The sequence below is a fragment of the Scatophagus argus genome, chromosome 5, assembly GCF_020382885.2.
Source record: "Scatophagus argus isolate fScaArg1 chromosome 5, fScaArg1.pri, whole genome shotgun sequence".
In the NCBI taxonomy this organism is placed as follows: Eukaryota; Metazoa; Chordata; class Actinopteri; family Scatophagidae; genus Scatophagus; species Scatophagus argus.
Genome location: NC_058497.1, coordinates 3,810,886 through 3,829,937, shown reverse-complemented (window position 1 = coordinate 3,829,937; position 19,052 = coordinate 3,810,886). Strand labels below are relative to the sequence as shown.

Genomic DNA, 19,052 nt, shown 5'->3' with positions numbered 1-19,052 from the left:
CAGAGTGACTTCTTAAATGGGTTCCAAGGTGACTGGTAAGAATGTGTTTATTCCCGACAACACAAGTGGAGTTTGCGGTTCTGTGCACAGGAGAGGACGGTGCCTGTCAGCGTTATGGTGGCGTAAGGTAGCTAGTTAAATGCGTTCACTCACCTCACAGTTGGAGATCATCCCGATGCAAACGGCCAGTGAAACGCCCCCCAAAAAGTGTTTTTATGGATGGTTTGTGACCATAACTTAAGACGCTGTGAAGGATCATGTAGAAGACTGCAACGCCATGGTTTTTAATCAACACAACGCTGGTATTCAACCATATGTACTATCCCTTGGCAGTTGCAGAGTTCAGCAACCAAGTAACGGTCGTTTTCGCTTTAAAGGTGACGTCAGTCCGGTAACAGAACTTGTTTCTGATTGGTTCATACCTCTATGCAAGCGTCACCAGCCAGAACAGTGAACCGCCTCCTACACCATCGCCATGGTAATGAGCGTAAACATCACAGTTCTCTTTCATTGAAAAAAATGCAACGTTCACAAATATAGGAAACATGGCTACTTATTTCAGATAATCGTTCATTTACAATACCGCTTTGTAATTGTAGGTCTGAGCGCTGCTAGAAATGCTATTTAGGTAAGTTTTCCAGTGGTAAACACTGCTAAATATGCTAACTCCAAACAATATCGTTCATGTTTTTAATGAAAAACTGTTGGAAAATACAAAGCCTAAAGCAGAACTTCAGTCACTTCAAAAATACAGGTTTTGTTGAGCTTTGTTGGTATTGTGAATGCAGCTGTAACTGTCATTAAATACTATGATATTGGTATAAAAAAAAATTGGTGTAAAAACATAGATGACATAGTGATCATTTTGAAAGTTTTTGCTGTTATCTTTGTAGTAATAGGGTAACATAGGACGGATATTAATATTAATATATAAATATAACGGATTTAAGAAAGCAAATAAAAGTAAACTGAAACATGTATGTGATCATTGTTGTTAATTTGTTACGTTCAGAGCAGTTACACATATTTTCTATACACTATATTACGCTATACAAACCTGTTTTAGTAGACACTTTTGCGATGTTCTGAATGTATAATAATTTAAAAGTCAACACAAAAATGCTGTGAAAAAAAAGATTTTTTTTATTATTATTTTGATTTTGTCATATTAACTTGACATGTTCCATCTGTGTTCATCATAACTTTTAATTCTCCTACAATAATCAGGTTTATTGAAAGAATACCTTGTGTTTACTAATGGCTGGTTTGGTCATATATTGAAGGAGATGTCATACAATATATGTATATTATATACTAATATATCATAGTTATTTAATAGATCACTTCTGAGACTGTTTCTTCCAGCACTCAAGCAGTCACTCATGCTGGAGTGTGCAAGCGTCTGCATCAAAGTGAATGAGTCATAAACTCATACTGCAGTATTGGCGTCTGTACCATGAAACACATTCAGACTCCTGATCAAAAGCTGCTGAATGAAAGAGTCGCACACTGAGGAAGGAGAATGGCATTTATTTAGTACCCTTTGGTGATGCATCCTCTTTACATATACTAACGCAAGAAAGATGACTCATTCCGTTCCATTTAATTCTTCATATAGGTCCCTACAAAAAAGTATTACACTTTAATTGCCACAGATTATGAACAGTCTCGTGTTACATGTAGGTGAGCTGATGAGCTTAAATACTGGTGTGTAAGTCCAAGCGGGGATGAAACTTGCACATTTAGTCCAACCAAAATCTATAACACCATAATCAAAGACAAATATAGCCTTTTGAGATCAATATGAGCTCTGGTACGTTGCTTTTAGAGGCAGATGGTGACTTAATGAATGTATTTACCGATATATTCAGAGTAGCAAGTATCAATTTAGTTTCACAGGTTTCCATTCAAACAGGCTGTGCTGTACTGAAGCTGCCAGATGTCTAGCATTATGTGTTGTTTATTTAAGTAAGCAAAGGAAATATGGAGCTATTCAATGTGTGAATTATCTCAATTTCAGCAGGCAAGCCCTAATCTAACAGAGGAGTGTTTCGTGTTTTGAACACATTTGATATCAGTTTATCACATTTCTGAGAGGTTTTTCAGTATTTCAGCTCAGCTTTCAGCACCCCATTTGCTTCTTGTAGCTGCACTGGTTTGGAGGGGCAGAGAACATCAATCTTATTATCTAACTCCTGGCAAGAAAGCATATAAGCCTGTTTCCCCAAATGACAGTACAGTATTCATTTAAATGTCATATTCATCTGTAGTATGAATGAAGGTAGTGAAAGCAATCAGAGTGATAGTGATGGTGGCAGCAAATTGAGAGTTTAACAACAAGCAAGCCACTTTTTACTCAAACTACAATTACAACATGTTCAGTGATTGCAAGGCATTCTGATGTATTGATGCTACTGCTGGTGGAGTTATTATCGCTGCCTCTGATGACTGTCTCCCTGTAAAACTGTTGAATAACTAATAAAGGGTGGCTCTGGAAGGCCTCACAGCATGACTTTGTGGCATTGTTTACTGTTGGTCCAGTCAGCAAGAGCAATGCAGCAATCCCAGCACAAAACTACTGAATGGTCAAATAAAACTTAAAGGGTGTTGAATGGTTTGTAAAGGTCCTGAGAATCAGTTTTCTCATTCAGCTTGTTACTAAAAGAGATGGGATCCCACATATGTACACCAGGTTCTTTCAAAATTAGAACAATCTGGGGTATTTTACATATGAAGTTTTTATTATCTTTATTATTATTATTAGTGGTTTTATCAGTTCTTCTCACAGGCTTGAATGAGCTGGTCTCAGTTGGGAAAAAAGTGACATAATAACATGTACCCATCAGGATTTGGATCAAAATCTGTTGATGTTTGGGGCTGTCAATCAAATCTGCTCAATCTGACCCATATATTCTGTGAATCAGATTAGTTGGGCATTGTTAAACTCATCAGAAATAATAACTAACAATGTTTTTGTTACATGTTACAGAGAATATTTTAAAATCTTTAATCAAGTTTTCAATGGAAGCAAGGGCCCTAGAAAAGCCTTAGCCAATATTTTTGGCTTATGGCAGGTTGGACAATAAGCAGAGGACAAAATAAATAACATGATAACATAATGTTCTTAAAAAATCTGGATGTACTCAACAATTTAACAATAAATTAATATCAAGACTTCTAATATTTCCTTTGGACTTATTTTTAAACAAAGTTCCATCTAGTTCATTGTTCCATAAGCCTAAGCAGGCACAGTGACCACTTTCCTCACAAACACATAATTTCAATAAATAACATGCATACAAATAAATAAATCATCCACACTGCAAACATTAACGTACATGTTCTCACTTCAAACATCTCACACTAATTAGCACAGATACTATAACTCAGTACTAAAGTTGGTGCCAGCACTGCACTGCTGCCTCTCTCTCTCTCTGTGCTGGTTTCTATGGCTCTATGGCTTCATGCTATGCTAACATTTAATCAGCACTACTGTGATAAAATGGGAGAACAGGTCCCAGCATTATATCTCTTTTCATAACCCGCTGTGAGTCAGTGCTACACCTTCATACTGACTCCCTGGTTTTATTATATCACACCTTAGAGTATTCAAGTATAGCAGTTGTGTTATAAAATAAGTAGTAATCTGAACAGCAACGAGGGAAATACTGTTTACATTTACATACTGGAGATATTCATACGTTTAGAGGGTAAAAACACTGTTAAAAAGAGGCCGTAGTGCATTTAGCTAAGTTTTCTATCAAGTGGATGGACTGAGAGTCTCAGCCTCAACACATATTTGTTTTCAAACAGCCACTAAATGTGAATATTTAATTCTGTGGCTTGACGAATCATAGTCGTAACACTGCGCACTGTCGGGAATCACCTACTCTGCTAAGTTGCTTGCTATAGGAAAAATCAATAGCACCAAACATCAAACATCAATGCTCCTCTTATACAAGGTGGAGGCTTCATAATGAAATCAATACATAATGTATATGCTGTATACTCCACATTATAGTACTAACCATAATAACACACTAATGAGCTATCTTTGGTGGAAGTATTTCTGGGCAGGATGGAGTGAAATGTACAATACACTAAAGTGGAGAAAATGAAACACTGATGTAGGCATAAAGGAATATTTCACTGAATAATGGGCAGTGTACTTAACTGAGATCTGTGTCTGCTCCAGGAAAATTGATAATTATATTTCTGAAAAAATGCAAAACAATCAAGAGATGTTTTGATTAAGCATTTAAAGGTCCATAAAACAAAATTACATTCAATCAAATAAGTAAATTATACAAGGCTACAATCTAAACTCTTACGACCATAAAAATAACACGACATAGAAAAAGGAAAAACTACTCAAGTCTCATAGTCATGTATGCAATATAAGGGAATTTGGCAAAACCACACTGCTACCATATGGTTTTAAAGTAACCATTAACACACACATTTTTGGCAAACTCTCAGCATCATCTTTCACCCTAGAATGTGGACAAATGAACTAATATGATTTGGATAGGTAGCGACGGATAACGGATAGATGGATGAATACAATCAAATCTGCACTTCCATGATGTTTTAAAGTTAAGTTGTGCTGTACTGCTCAGAATGTGCGTGATGATGAGATATTCTTTTGTTTACCGTCATGCGCTGTGGCATCTCTACATTAGGGGCCCCACCAGATGTTGCTGTTGAGTACTGTACGACATGAACAGTAATTCAGCCTGACAATATATAGTTTTCTTCACAACTAAGGCAATTATGCGTATTTAGTACATAGGGAAACGATAGCAGTGTAATAAATTCCAAATATCTCGCTATATTTGTTGCATCAAAGTCAGGACAGCTCGTAACATTCTTCTTTTGGTGCACACAGGGCCTGCCCTTCCCCATTTTTTTGAGCAAGTTAGCGGCTGAAAACTGTATGTGCATGTTAGCGACCACCAGCAAGGGTGGTAAAATGAATCAGGTGGACAGTTGATTAAAAGTCAGATTTAGCACCTTGCTAAAGCAAAAAGCAAAATTTAGAGATTAAACATTGGGGATGACACCAGAGGACATCAGCATCATTCAGCCGGGAAAAGACAAAAACTGCTCCTTCAATCCAGAGTGGTTCAAAATAAAAAAAAAAACTAACTACAAGTGTTGCCAAAAAGTCACTCTTCTGCTTTCCTTGTCTGCTGTTTGCAGGGGACACCACTTGAACCACCACAAGATTCAAGAATCTGAAGCATTTTTTTGGTCAAACACGAAAGGAGCATTTCGCTTGTGGAAAATGCCGTTAGATTAGGTTTGCTTGGAAGGACTACTATAGCAGCTCAGATCGATGCTGCTCACAAATGTGCCATTGGCCTTCACAAGCAGTAAACAGTAGAGAACACGTATGTTCTTGATGGAAATAACGTGGGAAATGTGAAATTGCTCTGTGGGGCCATGATGAATGTTAGCTTCTCTAAAACAAGCAAGTCCCTTTGCTTTGACTCTAAGTTAGGGACCCTAAGTTTGGATTTGTAATTTGATAGTGTAATATATCAGTACTGTGAGTCCAAATGCTGTTCTTTCTCTGTCTCCACCTTCATTTACTCCTGGCCCATATTACATTAATGCTTACTTGTGATTTAATTGATGAGGTGCATGTGTATTTGGATTCACTGAGCTAGTACTTTGAATTTTAGTATTTGTGCCCCAACAGTCACTTCTTTCCTCACTAAAAACCTCATGTACTGCAGTCAATGTGACAGAGCTGAGCACATATTAATAAAGACACTGTGAATCCTGTGAGGGGACAGCACATAAAGTGACACCACAGCTCCTTTGTGGCAACTTGCGTGTGCACACGTGTGTGTCTATGTGTACAATAGGTGTTTTGTGATAAGAAACACAGTAACATCAGAACTTAAAACAGTTATAAAAGAAACATCCATGCATCCATCCATTTTGTGCTGCTTATATGGGGCTGGGTTCCAGTGAGAGCTGGCTAAGCAAGGTAGTATGAATGTCCTCCCAAGCAACTTTTTCCAGCTCCTCCAAGGGAATTCCAAGGCATCCCCAAGGAGGATGAGATATATTATCTCTCCAGCGTGTACTGGGTGCATCCTAGAGTCTCCTCCCAATTAGATGTGCCCATAAAACCTCCGAAGGAAGGTGCCAGGAGGCTTCCTAATCAGATGCCTAAACCACCTCGACAGACCCCTTATAGCCTCAGGGAGCAGCAGCTCTACCCCCAGTTCCCTCTGGATGTCTGAGCTCCTCACTCCATTGCTAAAGCTGAGAACAGCCACACTATGGAGGAAACTTATTTTGGCTGCTGGTATCCAGTTTCATTGAGAGCTCATGACCATAGGAGAGGGTTAGAAGGTAGACCAACTGACAACTTGAAAACTTTGCCTCCTATCTCAGCTCCCTCTTCACCACAACAGTTCAACACAATGTCTGTATTATTACTGCCGACTCCACAACAATCTCTCAGTCAAACTCCATGTCACCCTCACTCATAAACAAGACCCTGAGGTACTTGAACTTCTCCATTCAGGGCATAAAACTCACTCTCAACCCAGAGAGAGAAATCCATTCTTTTCTGGCAGAGAACCACGGCCACAGACTTATGGGTGCTAACTCTCAGCCCAGCTGCTCATTTAACTGCAAACCACCCTAACACATGTTAAAGATCTTAATCTGATGAACCCAACAGAGCCACATCATCTGCAAAAGATAGATGATGTGGATGATTTTGCAGATGATGTGATTTTGTCCTACATAATTGTCAAAATCGACTTCCTGTCCGGAAATATGCACACAGCTCTTGTTTTCGTTACAAAAGAACTGGATGGCTAGTAGAAATGATCCAGATACTCCATATTCCTGCAGTACCACACACAAACCTTCTGCAAGTCCACAAAACACAGGGAGAGAAGACATGATAGAGGATGAAAGATAACACACAGGAATGCCAACCCTTAAATAATTTTATACTCTGAAGTCATAAAGTAGTGTCATTTTCCTTATTCATATAACCAATTATCACACAACCTGCCTTTCATTTAAGCCCCCCCCCATAGGTTTTTTTCAGTGAGGGAGAAGGAGTAGATGCACTGTTTGTGGAAAAACTATATTAGGCAATTCATTAATTAAAAACAATGCATTTCTATACAACTTTTAGGATTTAAAATCTAAGTTTTCTATGATAAATTTCATGCCCATATGCTTGTTGATTGTCATTACGGCTCTAGAAAGAACCCGTTGCTTTTTGACTCTGCCGGTGTTCTGTCAAATGGTCTGAATGTGATGTAGCATCCTTCAACTTTCACAATCATACGCAAAAATGCAAACAAAAAACACCACTGAGCAACAAAAAGGGCCCAAAATACTAGTGTAAATACAAATCCCTGTGTTTAACTGCTTTAGGCATGATTTTTCCTTTAACAACTGCTACTTTTCCTGGTAATGATCCCACATTAAAAGTGCAGATGAGTGCAGCACTCTCTCTCCACTCAACACTACTGCCTCACTACTAATTACGGTAGCTTTTGCGACAAGTGGGCAAGCCAGTGCGGTTGGATACTTGCCTATGCAGGTGCTATGGTACATGCTGTGCACTAAGAGATAGAGCTGCTGTGCTGGTATAGCAGTGCCCTCCCCTCTGCTTAAGCTGTGAGCTGACAGAGAGTTGCTCTATTGGCCTGTTCTGCAGTGTGATTTGTCCACTATCTCCAGTGGATGCCCTCAAATAAAGCTGAAATAAAAAAAAGTTCCAGCCAGATCCTCCCAGCAGCCCACTGCAGTCCACTGCGCAGTTGTCAGGATGGCGTTCATATCATTTTCTTAGTCTACTCCCTCCGCTCCAAGTGGGCCATTGACCCTGTTCCGTATGCATTCCCCAATTATTTTGTGTTGTCAGTTAACCAATCAACAAATAATCCAATCAATCAATTAGTCATGATAATCAGCCAGTTGGACACCAGCTGTTCATTTGGTTTTGGGCACCACCAGCAGCTCATCACCATCTTGGATGCTATAGGAGTGGAGAACCCTGGTGTTGTACTTCATTTCCTCTGGACCGAAGGCGCTGCATTTGTCAATGTAATACAGCCTCATGTTATTGGTGGACAGCTGGACCACTGTTGTCAGCTGCTTCTTCAGCTCAGCAACTGTCTGGTCCAAACGGATATTCAGCTGAAACAGACAAACAGTTTCTATGTTTTAGGCATAAATAGATATCCATTTCAGTCAAAATAACTACATCAGTAAAATAATCCAAAATATAGAAGTTTTAAATTGCACACATAATGGTTCTAAGAAGAATGGCTGATGGGTAGTCCTATGGTAAAAAAACAAAAGAAGCTGTCTTTCTGAGAGAGCATTGATGAGTATAACGTCATGCAAGTGTACAAGCATATTAAGCAAAAACATGACAGTTATAACCATGCCATTAAAAAATGAGGTTGTCCTGTCGCTCATAAATATTACAGTTATAATAAGATTTCTACTCAACACAGAATTCCTTAAAATTGGCGGTCTACAGAGGTATTGCTTTTATTGACTGTCTACCTTTTCGTGATTTGGGGGCAACATAATTAATAAAGTTCTATCTTCATGCAACAAGCTGTAAACACAACACTGACATCCTATCCCCTCATAAAGATGGTGTGGTGAATTATGTTAGTCAACAACCGGCTACACATCAAAAAGTTATGGAGAAACGTCAGCATTCATCATGCTGTGTAGAGCACCTTCCAACGGGCTGACATCAATGTTAGCTTCCTGAACTGTTATCTTTTGAGTAACCTTTCAATCATTCTATTTCAGTGTTCATGTTGTTCCCCACCTTTGTTGTCATTGCCATACAGAACCAATAAGTGACAGGATTTTATTTTACAGTGCCTATAAAAAGTATTCACCCGCTTGGATGCTTTCCACTTTTATTGCTTTTATAAATGGAATCATGGTCAGTATAATTTGGCTTTTTTGAGAAAAGGTTCTTCTACATTTGTGAACCATTTAGAACAATACTCTATTACATGCTGGACACACCTGTTCAACTTTTTCCTCACAGTGAACCTCCACCTGGGCACGGCAGCGGGGGCGAAGGTCTATCTCAGCCAGAGGCTCCAGCCTCCCATACTTGTTTACTAGTGAATGGTATCTGAGGAGGAAAAGTTTTACTGGTACACACACATATGTGACAAAAACACTCACAACATTGTAGTTAGTGAGTACAGACGGCGAGTGCAGTGTACCTGTAGGGCAGTTCCTCCTCTGGGTAATCTAAGTAGTAACGAATGAAGAATCTCTCTGCGTCCTCTCTCTCACTATCAGTTACAACACTGCCATTTAGCAGCGATATTGAAGGGAGCCTGAAGGGAAGCACATACTGTATTATGGAGTTTCAAATGTACCAGATTACAGATACCGAGCACTCCTCGTGTTCTACCTACTATAAAGGAAGTCCATTCTAACTGATAACACTGATGAGACTCACTGTGCTATCATGAGGCTGCGTCGCTCTGCGTTGGTGTAGGCCTGCAGCAAGGGAATGCCCTGTAGCCGCACCTCCTCCAACTTGGGGAAGAAGTTCAGCTTCTCAATGTCATCCCATTGGTTGAGACCTAACAATATACAAGTCATGTTACAAGTTCAGATAAGGAAACAGGGACAGTACACAGGTACTGGAAAGAGAAGAATGGTGTGTTAAGCAATAGCAGGCCAGAATAAATGACACTTTAAAATGTTTTTTCCACCTCACCTTACTATCACTTATTTAGTCATCAATATTCAGTGTAACAGGGAAATAATTCAGATTTGAAGCAATGTTTTCAGGGGCTTTATGGGATTGTAAAAATGACTTTAATTTACACAGAAAGTTAATTATTTTAGGTATAAAAGCCAAACTTTTCCACAAATGATTTGTTATGAATTCCACGAACGAGACATCCAAAACCACTGAAGCCTCAATCCAACATGCACAACTGTCAGATTTACGGTTGTTGTGGTTGGCCAAAAACTAGCCGGAGTACTGCACCCTTAAATACTAGACCTCTGGCAGCCACAAATGACAGGGCTGCCAACTCTCACGCATTGACTGTGAGACTTTTCACACGCTCTCACACCATACGTCAGTTTTCTCACACAGTGAAAACAACTTTGGAATCAATGACGTTGCTGTGCAAAAAGAGGACGTCCAGACGCAGGTAGGAGTGAGAGTGTACATAGTTAACATATGTATGACAGTATCAACAAAACCGAACATTATAACCTTGCTAAAGGTAGAATTTTAGGTTTACAATCTTATGTATCTCTCATTTATTCTGCATATTACATTTATTTTGAAATATAAGGCAAGATTTATCAATCGTCACGTGTTCAGATTCATTCAAACATTTCAGCTGCAGATCTCCTGCTGACTTCTAAACAGCCATGCAAATAAGAACTTAGTTGCAATAAATCATTTAGGCTAGTCAAAGTCCAACAGACAGACTAGCAGACTAGACAGGCCGTTGTCTAATATATGCATTAGGCTTCACAATATACTGCAATAGTGTATGACGCAGTTTTATTAGTTGCTTGATCACACAGTATGATTAGTCAACAGCTTAAATTAGCTGTCAAAGTGTCAGAAAATTGAATTGTCTTTGTAGTTTCATTTTCATTTCAGTAAGTATGTGGAAGAGCACATCTATGCCAGATGTGTGATGTGTCAATAAGAACATAAGACAAATCAAAACAAAGTGGTTGAGCTCGGAGCTTTGTCCTGTTCTTCTATTTCTGGGCTGGTCTTCTACTTCATTTAAATTTAGTTTGTTTGATTGTTGTTCTTTTTTATCCACGACAAACTTGTTCTGTAGAATGGGCTATCTTCGAACAATGTGTTGGTCTCCTTCCTCCTTATTTTACATACAATGTTTGTAGATATTTCTTTATTTGCCAACCTTCCAGAACTCATTTTGTCATAAGAAAAATAAACCCTGAGGGCTTAAGCTGAGACAAATTGACTTGCAAGAGAGATGTTTTCTTGTGCCTCAGGTAAAGAAGATATGAAAAAGTGACATATTTAAGTCAGTTTGAACATGTCTTTGTATGCAGTTTCTGTTCCATCTACTCTCAACAGCCCTCTAAAAATATATTCACCAATGATGCTTCCAAAAATAGAAACGATTCCAGAGATGAAAGCTGACGTTTAGAAGAATCAGTTGTAATACTCTACAAATAACACAAAGCTTTGAGGATACAGTGACATGCTTGCTTGTGCTAATTTTATCAGCTGTTATGAAGTCACTGGAAACAGATTCTGATCATTCTGGACGGTCAATTCAGTGTTTCCACCTAACAACCACCATGGGACACTAAAACACTCGTTTAAGACAAAAAAAGACCAAACCTCATCGCAAGTCAACACTCAGTTCCACTGACCTGAGTTGTGCAGGTTGATGCTGCGTAGGTTGGGGAAGAGGCATTGCAGGATATCCTTGCTGTCCTGAATGGAGGCCAAGTTGTTGTTGGCCATGACCAGAGTGTCCAGGCTGGGGAACATGGAGCCAAACTTGCGCACCTCGGCCCAGTCCTTGAGGCTGTTGTCGGTGATGTGAAGCAGGCGCAAGGTAGGGCAGGCCTCGCTGGAGGCACTCACACTACTGTACTCGTTAAGGCACAGGAACAACTCCTCCAGCCTGCAGGACAACACAGCAGAAAACAAGGAAGTGCTTTATGTTTGCCTTTTTGGGACCTTGATGGTTGTGGCTGTGATTTTAAAACGGTGGATTAGTTATAAAAACCCCAAACACACAACCCATACATCCAGCACTCACCCACTTCTTAATATTTTATTTCTATTCTGTATTATACTATATTATTCTATAAGGTACTGCATTGTATATATTGTAATCCACATAAGAGATGTAGATCCTCCATCATACTACACACATACTGTCACTTCACCTAGATCCAGTTGATGCAGTACAACTCTATTAGATTACTACATTTGTATTGGTTGCTTTGTAATTTTGACTTAAATTGCTGTTTTATTTTAAGTATTTATTTATTTGTTACTTTTTCTTCTGCAGTCACTTCTCTGACTTGGAGCTGCAACACCTGTATTTCCCCCTGAGGAATCAAAAATGGCTTATAGCATGTTATTATCTTAAATATGTGTCAGTTATGTTTGTTTTTAAAGTGTTCAGTGTGATGATTATTTTATAGGAAGTGGAGGATTATCTTATTTCTGTAGGCATTTAACTCTTTCTCTAGCTATTTACTGAAAAACCAAACAAACAAATGAGAAAGTAGTTCCAATGACACTGTTCAGTGTGGGTTGAGGATTATGACAGGGATATTTTACATATGCATCCGTAAAGTTTTCACACCGCTTCACTTTTTGCAAATCTTGTTATGTCACAGTCTCATTCAAAATGAAAGACAAAGTGAAATAAGTTTGCTTGACTTTTTGCAAATGTATTAAAAATAAAAAAACAAAAGTATAACATGTACATAAGTATTCACACCCTGTGATCAGTACTTTGTTGAAGCCCCTTTGGCAGCAATTACAGTCTCAAGTCTTCCTAAATATGATCCTATAAGCTTGGCACACTTATTTTAGGGCAGTTTCTCCCACTCTTCAATGCAGAACCTCTCAAGCTCCATCAGCTTGGATGGGGGGCGTCGGTGCAAAGCCATTTTCAGATCTCTCCAGAGATGCTCAATAGGGTTCAAGTCTGGGCTCTGGCTGGGCCACTCGAGGACATTCACAGAGTTGTCCTGAAGCTTCTCCTTTGTGATGAGTGTCATGGCAAAGGGTGTGAATACTTATGTACATGTTACATTTTTTGTTTTTCATTTTTAATAAATTCGCAAAAAATCCAAGCAAACTTGTTTCACTTTGTCATTATGAGGTATTTTGTGTAGAATTTTGAGGGAGAAATTTAATTTAATCCCTTTTGGAATGAGACTGTAACATAACAAAATGTGGAAACGGCAAAGCGGTGTGAATACTTTTCGGATGCACTGTGTCAATAAAATAAATAAAATAAAACTAAAATATTTGCACGGAAGACAACAGCAGGGAAAAATAAATCTTTTGAGTGGTCAGCAGCCCACTGTGGTAATGATTTAAGGGCCAGCATCATTCATGAAAAGAATGCTTTCTGTGTCAGCCAGTTACTAAACCAGCTAAAAGTGCAGTCTCAAAAGTACAGGACTGAAAATTGGTCTTCCTGCTCGACCACCTCACGAGCCTGTGGGGAAAAAGAGAAACAGTGATCAGCTGTTCTTCTTACTCAGGCATCTCCTTGGTGAGCAGCAGCACAGTCTCCCACGACACTTGAGTGTTGTTGAGGACGAGGCGTCGGACATGAGAAAAGGCTTCAGCACACTGCGGCTCAAGGGTCATTCCTGCCAGGGGGTTGGAGCTCAGGTTCAGGAACTCCAGGTTGGGGATGTTGGACACGATTTTACTGATCTGCACAGGACACAATGATATGTGCTTATTTTTGTCTGCTGTATAATCAAAGAAGTATAAACACAAAATTAGAAGACTGTTTTCAAAACCAGACAGCGCATAGTCTGTCTCTCAACTTTTAACAGCCATACTATGTGGCACTCATCTCCAATTCCACTGCTTGGACAAAAATCTTTCACAGTGATCACATCTTTCACAAATATATACTTTCATTTTTTAAAACCCCTTAATCATGTCTAAACAAAGTTGATCACTGTATTGCTCAAACAGGGGGAAATGCAAAACAAATGCATTTGTTTACTTTCAGGTGCAGAATAATAAACATTTTGTTCTCTAGTGAGCATTTCCAGCAGCAGCAAAACAATGTGTGTGAAACTGAGTCAAAATAAACTAGTGTGTTCACGATAATGAAAAAACATGTCACCCAGTGCAACAGCGTGACTCACTGATGTGATTTTCGGAGAACTATGGAGCTCCACAGAGAAAGAAGCTATATCAGGCTTCAGATACAATACTGCTTAGCATGATCGATTCATTGTTGGTCTTTTCACCAGATTTATTGACAATAAATAAAATCTGGAATATCAGCAACCTTATCATTTAAAGGCAGTTAAAGGACCCAGAGAGAGCACCTCATGCCAGTCCTGTAGCTTGTTATGAGACAGGTCCAGCTCCATGACATGGGCACAGAAGGCAGCAATCTCAGCCTGGTCTCCCGCCCTGCTGATCCCACAGCTGTTCAACACCAGCACGCTGGGCAGGTTCAGGCGGTCTGGAGGTGAGGTGGGAGATGATGGAAGGAAGAATTAACCTTGATATTAATAATCCACTATAATCTTGTATGACAGAAGTCCACAAGGGCTCAGTCCAGAGGGCGCAGGGTGTGCACGTTTGGGATTCAGCCATGTTATATTTTAAAGTAATGGATGAAACTGGCTAGAAACTCTCTGTGTCACTCACAACTGCCCTGTATAATCACATATAAAACAATCAACTTATAATAAGCCTGGGCTCATTCTGTAAAGGCTGTAGTGAGGTAATAAAATTGACATGCTCATATCTATCAGTTAGTTTAACAAAGCCAGTCATTATTCACCTAAAGCTCACCTTTCATCGGAGAGCCTTGAGGACCTGCGGTAGGCACCACCACCACCCCCATACCAGGCCCTCTGCGGTACGGGAAGTTCTCTGGACTGTACTTTTCACTCATCACCTCCACGAAGGTACGACCCTCCGTGTCCTCTGGTGTCTCCATGGCTCCGTCCCGCTGAGCAGCCCCCCCCTCAGCTGGTCAGCAAAGTGAGGAAGAGACAAAGCTGTCAGCTCATACGTGGGCCTTCTTTTACCTGTCTAGTACACGCTTGTTCGTTGCTCATACGCATTATGCACTTCTCAACTCAGACTTTTACACACCTTTACACACCTGTGCCAATCATGACAGTGTCAAAATAGCTCATATTGACTTAACCAATTAAGTCAATTATCTATCAAAATCGTCATCAACTAACTTTCTGACAATCATCCAACTGATTAATGGTTTCAGCTCTCTTTAGGCTAATGGATGACAATGGTTGATGGACTGAACATCAAAGTTCTGTAGCACTCCAGGAATTCAATGATTAACAGGGCACTGCAGCCCAGGGCACTGCAGCCCAGTGTAATGCTGCGGCTTCTGAACTGGTTTTACACAGTGTCCTGTTGATAAAGATGATAAGTCTGTTCGTTTCAGGAATTCACTTTTACTAACTCCTTGTTCCATGATGTAGCCATTTATAACACATTCAACCTAAAGGCACGTTTTGTCAATAAACCATTCCACTTCTGTCTGTTCTAGCCTCCATAGATCAGCCATCCCTACAGAAATACAAGGGTGTCCAGGTCTGATAAATGCCTGCATAAGAGAGGAACAAATGACAATGATAGCAGGGAGGGACACAAGGAGGTGTCCTCAACTCTTTATCAGCACAAGACAGATTTGCCCACTTGCCCAAATGAGAAAGTTGAACTTTTTAAAAATGCAACACAAAGTGAAGAAGGCCCTTTTGACCTAGCTTATCACTTAACTTTCTATAATTAAAATGACGAGTAAATGTGTATGTTCTAAAAAGCCTGGCCAGAGCGTTGCTGTGGAATCTGCTGCAGGCAAGCATAAATTATGTAATGGTTTTGCTGAAATAAAAAAAATAAAAGCATCCTGTTACAATATCTTATTTGATGAGAATGCAGTGCAGCAAATTGAGGCAACGTATGAAAGCACTTGGTTATCCATTGTAGTTAATAAGTAAAGCTGTAACACCACAGTTATTTTTACAGACATAACAGAAATAAAACACAGAGTCGATACAAACTTATGCGAGGTGTTTGACCCTGTGTCCTGTTTAAGAGAGGTCATACCTATTTCTAACCGGTTTCTGTAATCGCCAACTGAAAATGGATATAGCTGAAAGGACATGAGATAACTTCCTCTTACCTGAAAAGACGGTTCCCTTGCTGTGACTAGTATCACTGCTCGCTGTCGTCTTCTGCGCTTGTACTGAGGGCCTGTCAAAGAAATGATTTTGTATCCACTGACAGACGTATTTGTTCATTCATTTCAAGGGCAACTGAAAACTAAATATCATAAACTTTTACATAAGACAATGTTGTCTATTTGGAAGATGTAGCCCACAAACATAGTCAATAGTGTCTTACTCCAGAGTGGCTGGTAAGGCTGACAGACGTCTCCAGAAGAAATGCTGCTCCCTCTTTGATCACTGGTCAGGATTTCCTTTGAACAGGCAAGAAAAGAAAGAACTTGGAGGGAATTCACCACATGGCACTGGAGAGCCAACAAGGTCAAAGATCATTTTCTGCCTTGACAAAAGTCAATAAAACCATGAAAGCAAATTTACATTTCAGCAAAGACTGCAACTGCCTGGCTGGTGTAACAGTGCGGATACACGCCCAACAGATATTTCTCTACAACAAGGGCGAAATAAAACACAATTATCTGTCAGTGACAGTCCGGATATACTCAGAATAGAGTAAATAATATTTACACTTTCCACCACTGTCAGTGACTGATGATTGTGCAGTATGTAGACAGTGTCATTTGAATAGTGAAGAAAACACCGGCCTGTTTTGTGAAGTGTGAAGTTTTCTATGACAATTAAAATATCTATGCTTTAATATTAATGTACACACCTAGATCTACCACATTGTAAGACATGACAACAGTCGATTAAGCAGGAAGTTCTCGTAAATTCGGCATACATCCTATTGACAAAGCAGCAACTATTTGAACGAAACTTCAACCTACAAGCGGATAACCAGCACGAGCTTCTCACACAGGGATGCATTTTGTGTGAAAATGAAGGTGGCAACATCAGAAAAAACGATTATAAAAGCTGGTATTGCATTGTATTGCAGCGTTTCTTGCGATAAGACTTACGCCGACCTGAACTCTTTGTGTCACATCATATATCGACCAACACGCAGGCACTTACAAAGTAATAGAATTTTGAATGGAGTTTGGCTTCTTCTGCTATGGGGAGCCCGCTATGACAAACTGCCCTTATAAAATGTCACAATTTTCTGCTTCCTTTCTTATCAGTAAATACACACATATAATAGTTTATGCAACAGGACGACTTGAGACTCAGCACGACATTCTTGTAAATTCGGCATATACCTTTTTGACAAAACGATAGTTATTTAGATCAGATTTCAACTTTTATAGGTGCTTTAAGGTACCCCCCACACACACGCTCCGTATAAAGCGATATGAATTTGGTGAAAGTCGTCCTGACAATTACAGGAAGATCGGCTACAAAAGTTAATATTTTACTGCCGTAGGTGCCGTTTCACCCATGAGATTTACGCCGAACTTCTATATAACCATAGGTTGTTTGTATAATGTCTCAACATGTATTTTTAGGATAAACACCGGTCGATAAGGCTAGGACCACTAAAATCAACGAATTTGTAAATGTGATTTGGCTTTTTTTTTATTTTAAAGCCAATAGCTTACCCTGTACAAACAATAATAACACGTTTCTCAATTTTACCCATCTGAAGGAAGCAACATTTAAGCGGAGAATAGCAGGTGCAAATTGCCTGTTGTTGACAGCCGAGAGGCAGACAGTGTCCAGTCCAGACTCAGCATCAGTGATTCTGACCCCCAGCAGCAGCTCGATGGAGCCCGAGATGGATTACAGATGGCAACGATAAAAATAGACTTCCATTGACCACTAGCTAATGACAGTATGCTAAGAGAACGTCTCAAAACCCGATTAAATATAAGGTCGTCGTTCTACATACCCTCAATATCTACTTTGAATTTTCCTTGTTGATAAAAACAAACCAGCTGTCATTTTGCTCTCCCAGCTATCCCGGAAGTGACGGAGCTTGTTAGCTGAAAACGACTTTTTTTTAAATTTTACTTTAATTTTTTAACTTCAGTTAAAGTGGCACATTTTTTAGGTACCACCACATAGTTTTCAAGATTTTTTTCTGCGGGATTTTATCAAATTTCACAAAATTGAAAATAAATAAATTAGCAGAGTTACCCCCCCCCCCCCGTGATGTCATTGTGTTGCTGCCCGGCGCTACTGCTGATTATGGTAATTGATAGTGATGATGATATTTGTCTTGTTTTGTTTATATAGCTTGCCTGTCACTGCAGATATTGTCCTTCTTACTCTGTTGATAGATTTTTTTTTTGTCTTGAGAAGAAAGCACAGGTGTAACTAATATCACTAATGACTGTATTCAATTTAGGGTGATAAAGTACAGGGCCCCTGCTGGCTGGCCCCAATGTAAGAGTCATTAATTTGGTGAGCAAAACCTGTGTGTGTCCTGCTATGACAGCTCAAAATGTAACAGGCTTGTAACAGGCTGAAACAGGCTTCACCTAAATAGCTTAATGCTGTTTAAAGTTTATTCATACATTTTGCAACTTGTACAGAGCATTGTCTAGAAAAGGTCATCAAAGTACAGTGCCCAAGAAACTCACCCAAGAAACAATATTTACACCTACTGTATACCTAATAACCCTAATTATGCATTACATTAACTACAGTGTATACCCAGTTGTTGATAGATATGAGGCAATTAGTGTCTCTTTTCAAGTGTATGTAATAATAGTTTGTCAAAGCGATTTCTCATAATCTGTTTAGGTGAGAGAATAAGGACATGCAATACACCTCATTACATATGACATGCACTCATTAACTTGTGCGTACTGAAAACTGTGTAAACCACAGAAACAAGATATGAGACAGGTCACTTGGAGGCATTAAAGCACCTTTCCTCAAATTTAACATCAGCAGTAAGATGTTAAGTTAAGTTTTATGTTTGACCTCAACCTATAGCTTCATCTGACAAGAAATTAGCGAGTGATGCATTTTCTGTTTGGAGTAAAGAAGTGAACAGTGAATCCTAAATCACAATTCATCAAATGTTAATCCGGAGGGGGGAGTAAAGACTGTGTTGTATTATTATGATCTACTATGTTTTATGAAGTAAGAGAACAGAAATCAGCAAAAAACAGTGAAGAACAATGCAAAATCTACTAATCAGTTTTTTATTATCTTTAATGTGACTCTACTGTTAC

At 39.3% G+C, this 19,052-nt stretch overlaps 2 protein-coding genes across 6 annotated transcripts in view; both read right to left on the bottom strand.

The window, feature by feature from the left end:
• The window catches only part of usp2a (ubiquitin specific peptidase 2a), a 41,694-nt gene extending 41,321 nt beyond the window's left edge, over nucleotides 1-373 (bottom strand). The window contains exon 1 of one of the 2 annotated variants that reach the window (XM_046388432.1): nucleotides 154-373. The gene's annotated coding sequence lies outside the window, so the exon portion shown is untranslated. The remainder of the gene's footprint in view (nucleotides 1-153) is intronic. The other variant, XM_046388434.1, reaches the window with a different exon arrangement.
• Nucleotides 374-1,574: 1,201 nt separating this feature from the next.
• LOC124059091 (tubulin-specific chaperone cofactor E-like protein) lies at nucleotides 1,575-17,844 on the bottom strand. 4 transcript variants are annotated; one of them, XM_046388856.1, is made up of 11 exons: nucleotides 17,759-17,844; nucleotides 16,151-16,226; nucleotides 15,930-16,000; nucleotides 14,567-14,746; nucleotides 14,092-14,231; nucleotides 13,278-13,459; nucleotides 11,419-11,675; nucleotides 9,491-9,617; nucleotides 9,249-9,365; nucleotides 9,043-9,154; nucleotides 1,575-8,184 (listed from the first exon to the last, which is right to left on the bottom strand). In XM_046388856.1, exons 4-11 carry the CDS (start codon nucleotides 14,712-14,714, stop codon nucleotides 7,978-7,980), a joined length of 1,290 nt encoding a protein of 429 aa, XP_046244812.1. In that variant the 5' UTR covers nucleotides 14,715-14,746; nucleotides 15,930-16,000; nucleotides 16,151-16,226; nucleotides 17,759-17,844; the 3' UTR covers nucleotides 1,575-7,977. The 4 variants fall into 4 exon arrangements, with proteins under 4 accessions (XP_046244812.1, XP_046244814.1, XP_046244815.1 ...); XM_046388858.1 differs by lacking the exon at nucleotides 17,759-17,844 and adding an exon at nucleotides 17,506-17,752; XM_046388859.1 differs by lacking the exon at nucleotides 17,759-17,844 and adding an exon at nucleotides 16,351-16,427.
• Between the last annotated feature and the right edge of the window lie 1,208 nt (nucleotides 17,845-19,052).

Coding starts and splice junctions, on each gene's coding strand:
- LOC124059091 (XM_046388856.1), bottom strand. CDS start 14,714: ATGGAGACACCAGAGGACACGGAGGGTCGTACCTTCGTGGAGGTGATG. Junction 14,232..14,566: donor TCAAGGCTCTCCGATGAAAG/GTGAGCTTTAGG, acceptor CCTCACCTCCAG/ACCGCCTGAACCTGCCCAGC. Junction 13,460..14,091: donor AGCTACAGGACTGGCATGAG/GTGCTCTCTCTG, acceptor TGTCCTGTGCAG/ATCAGTAAAATCGTGTCCAA.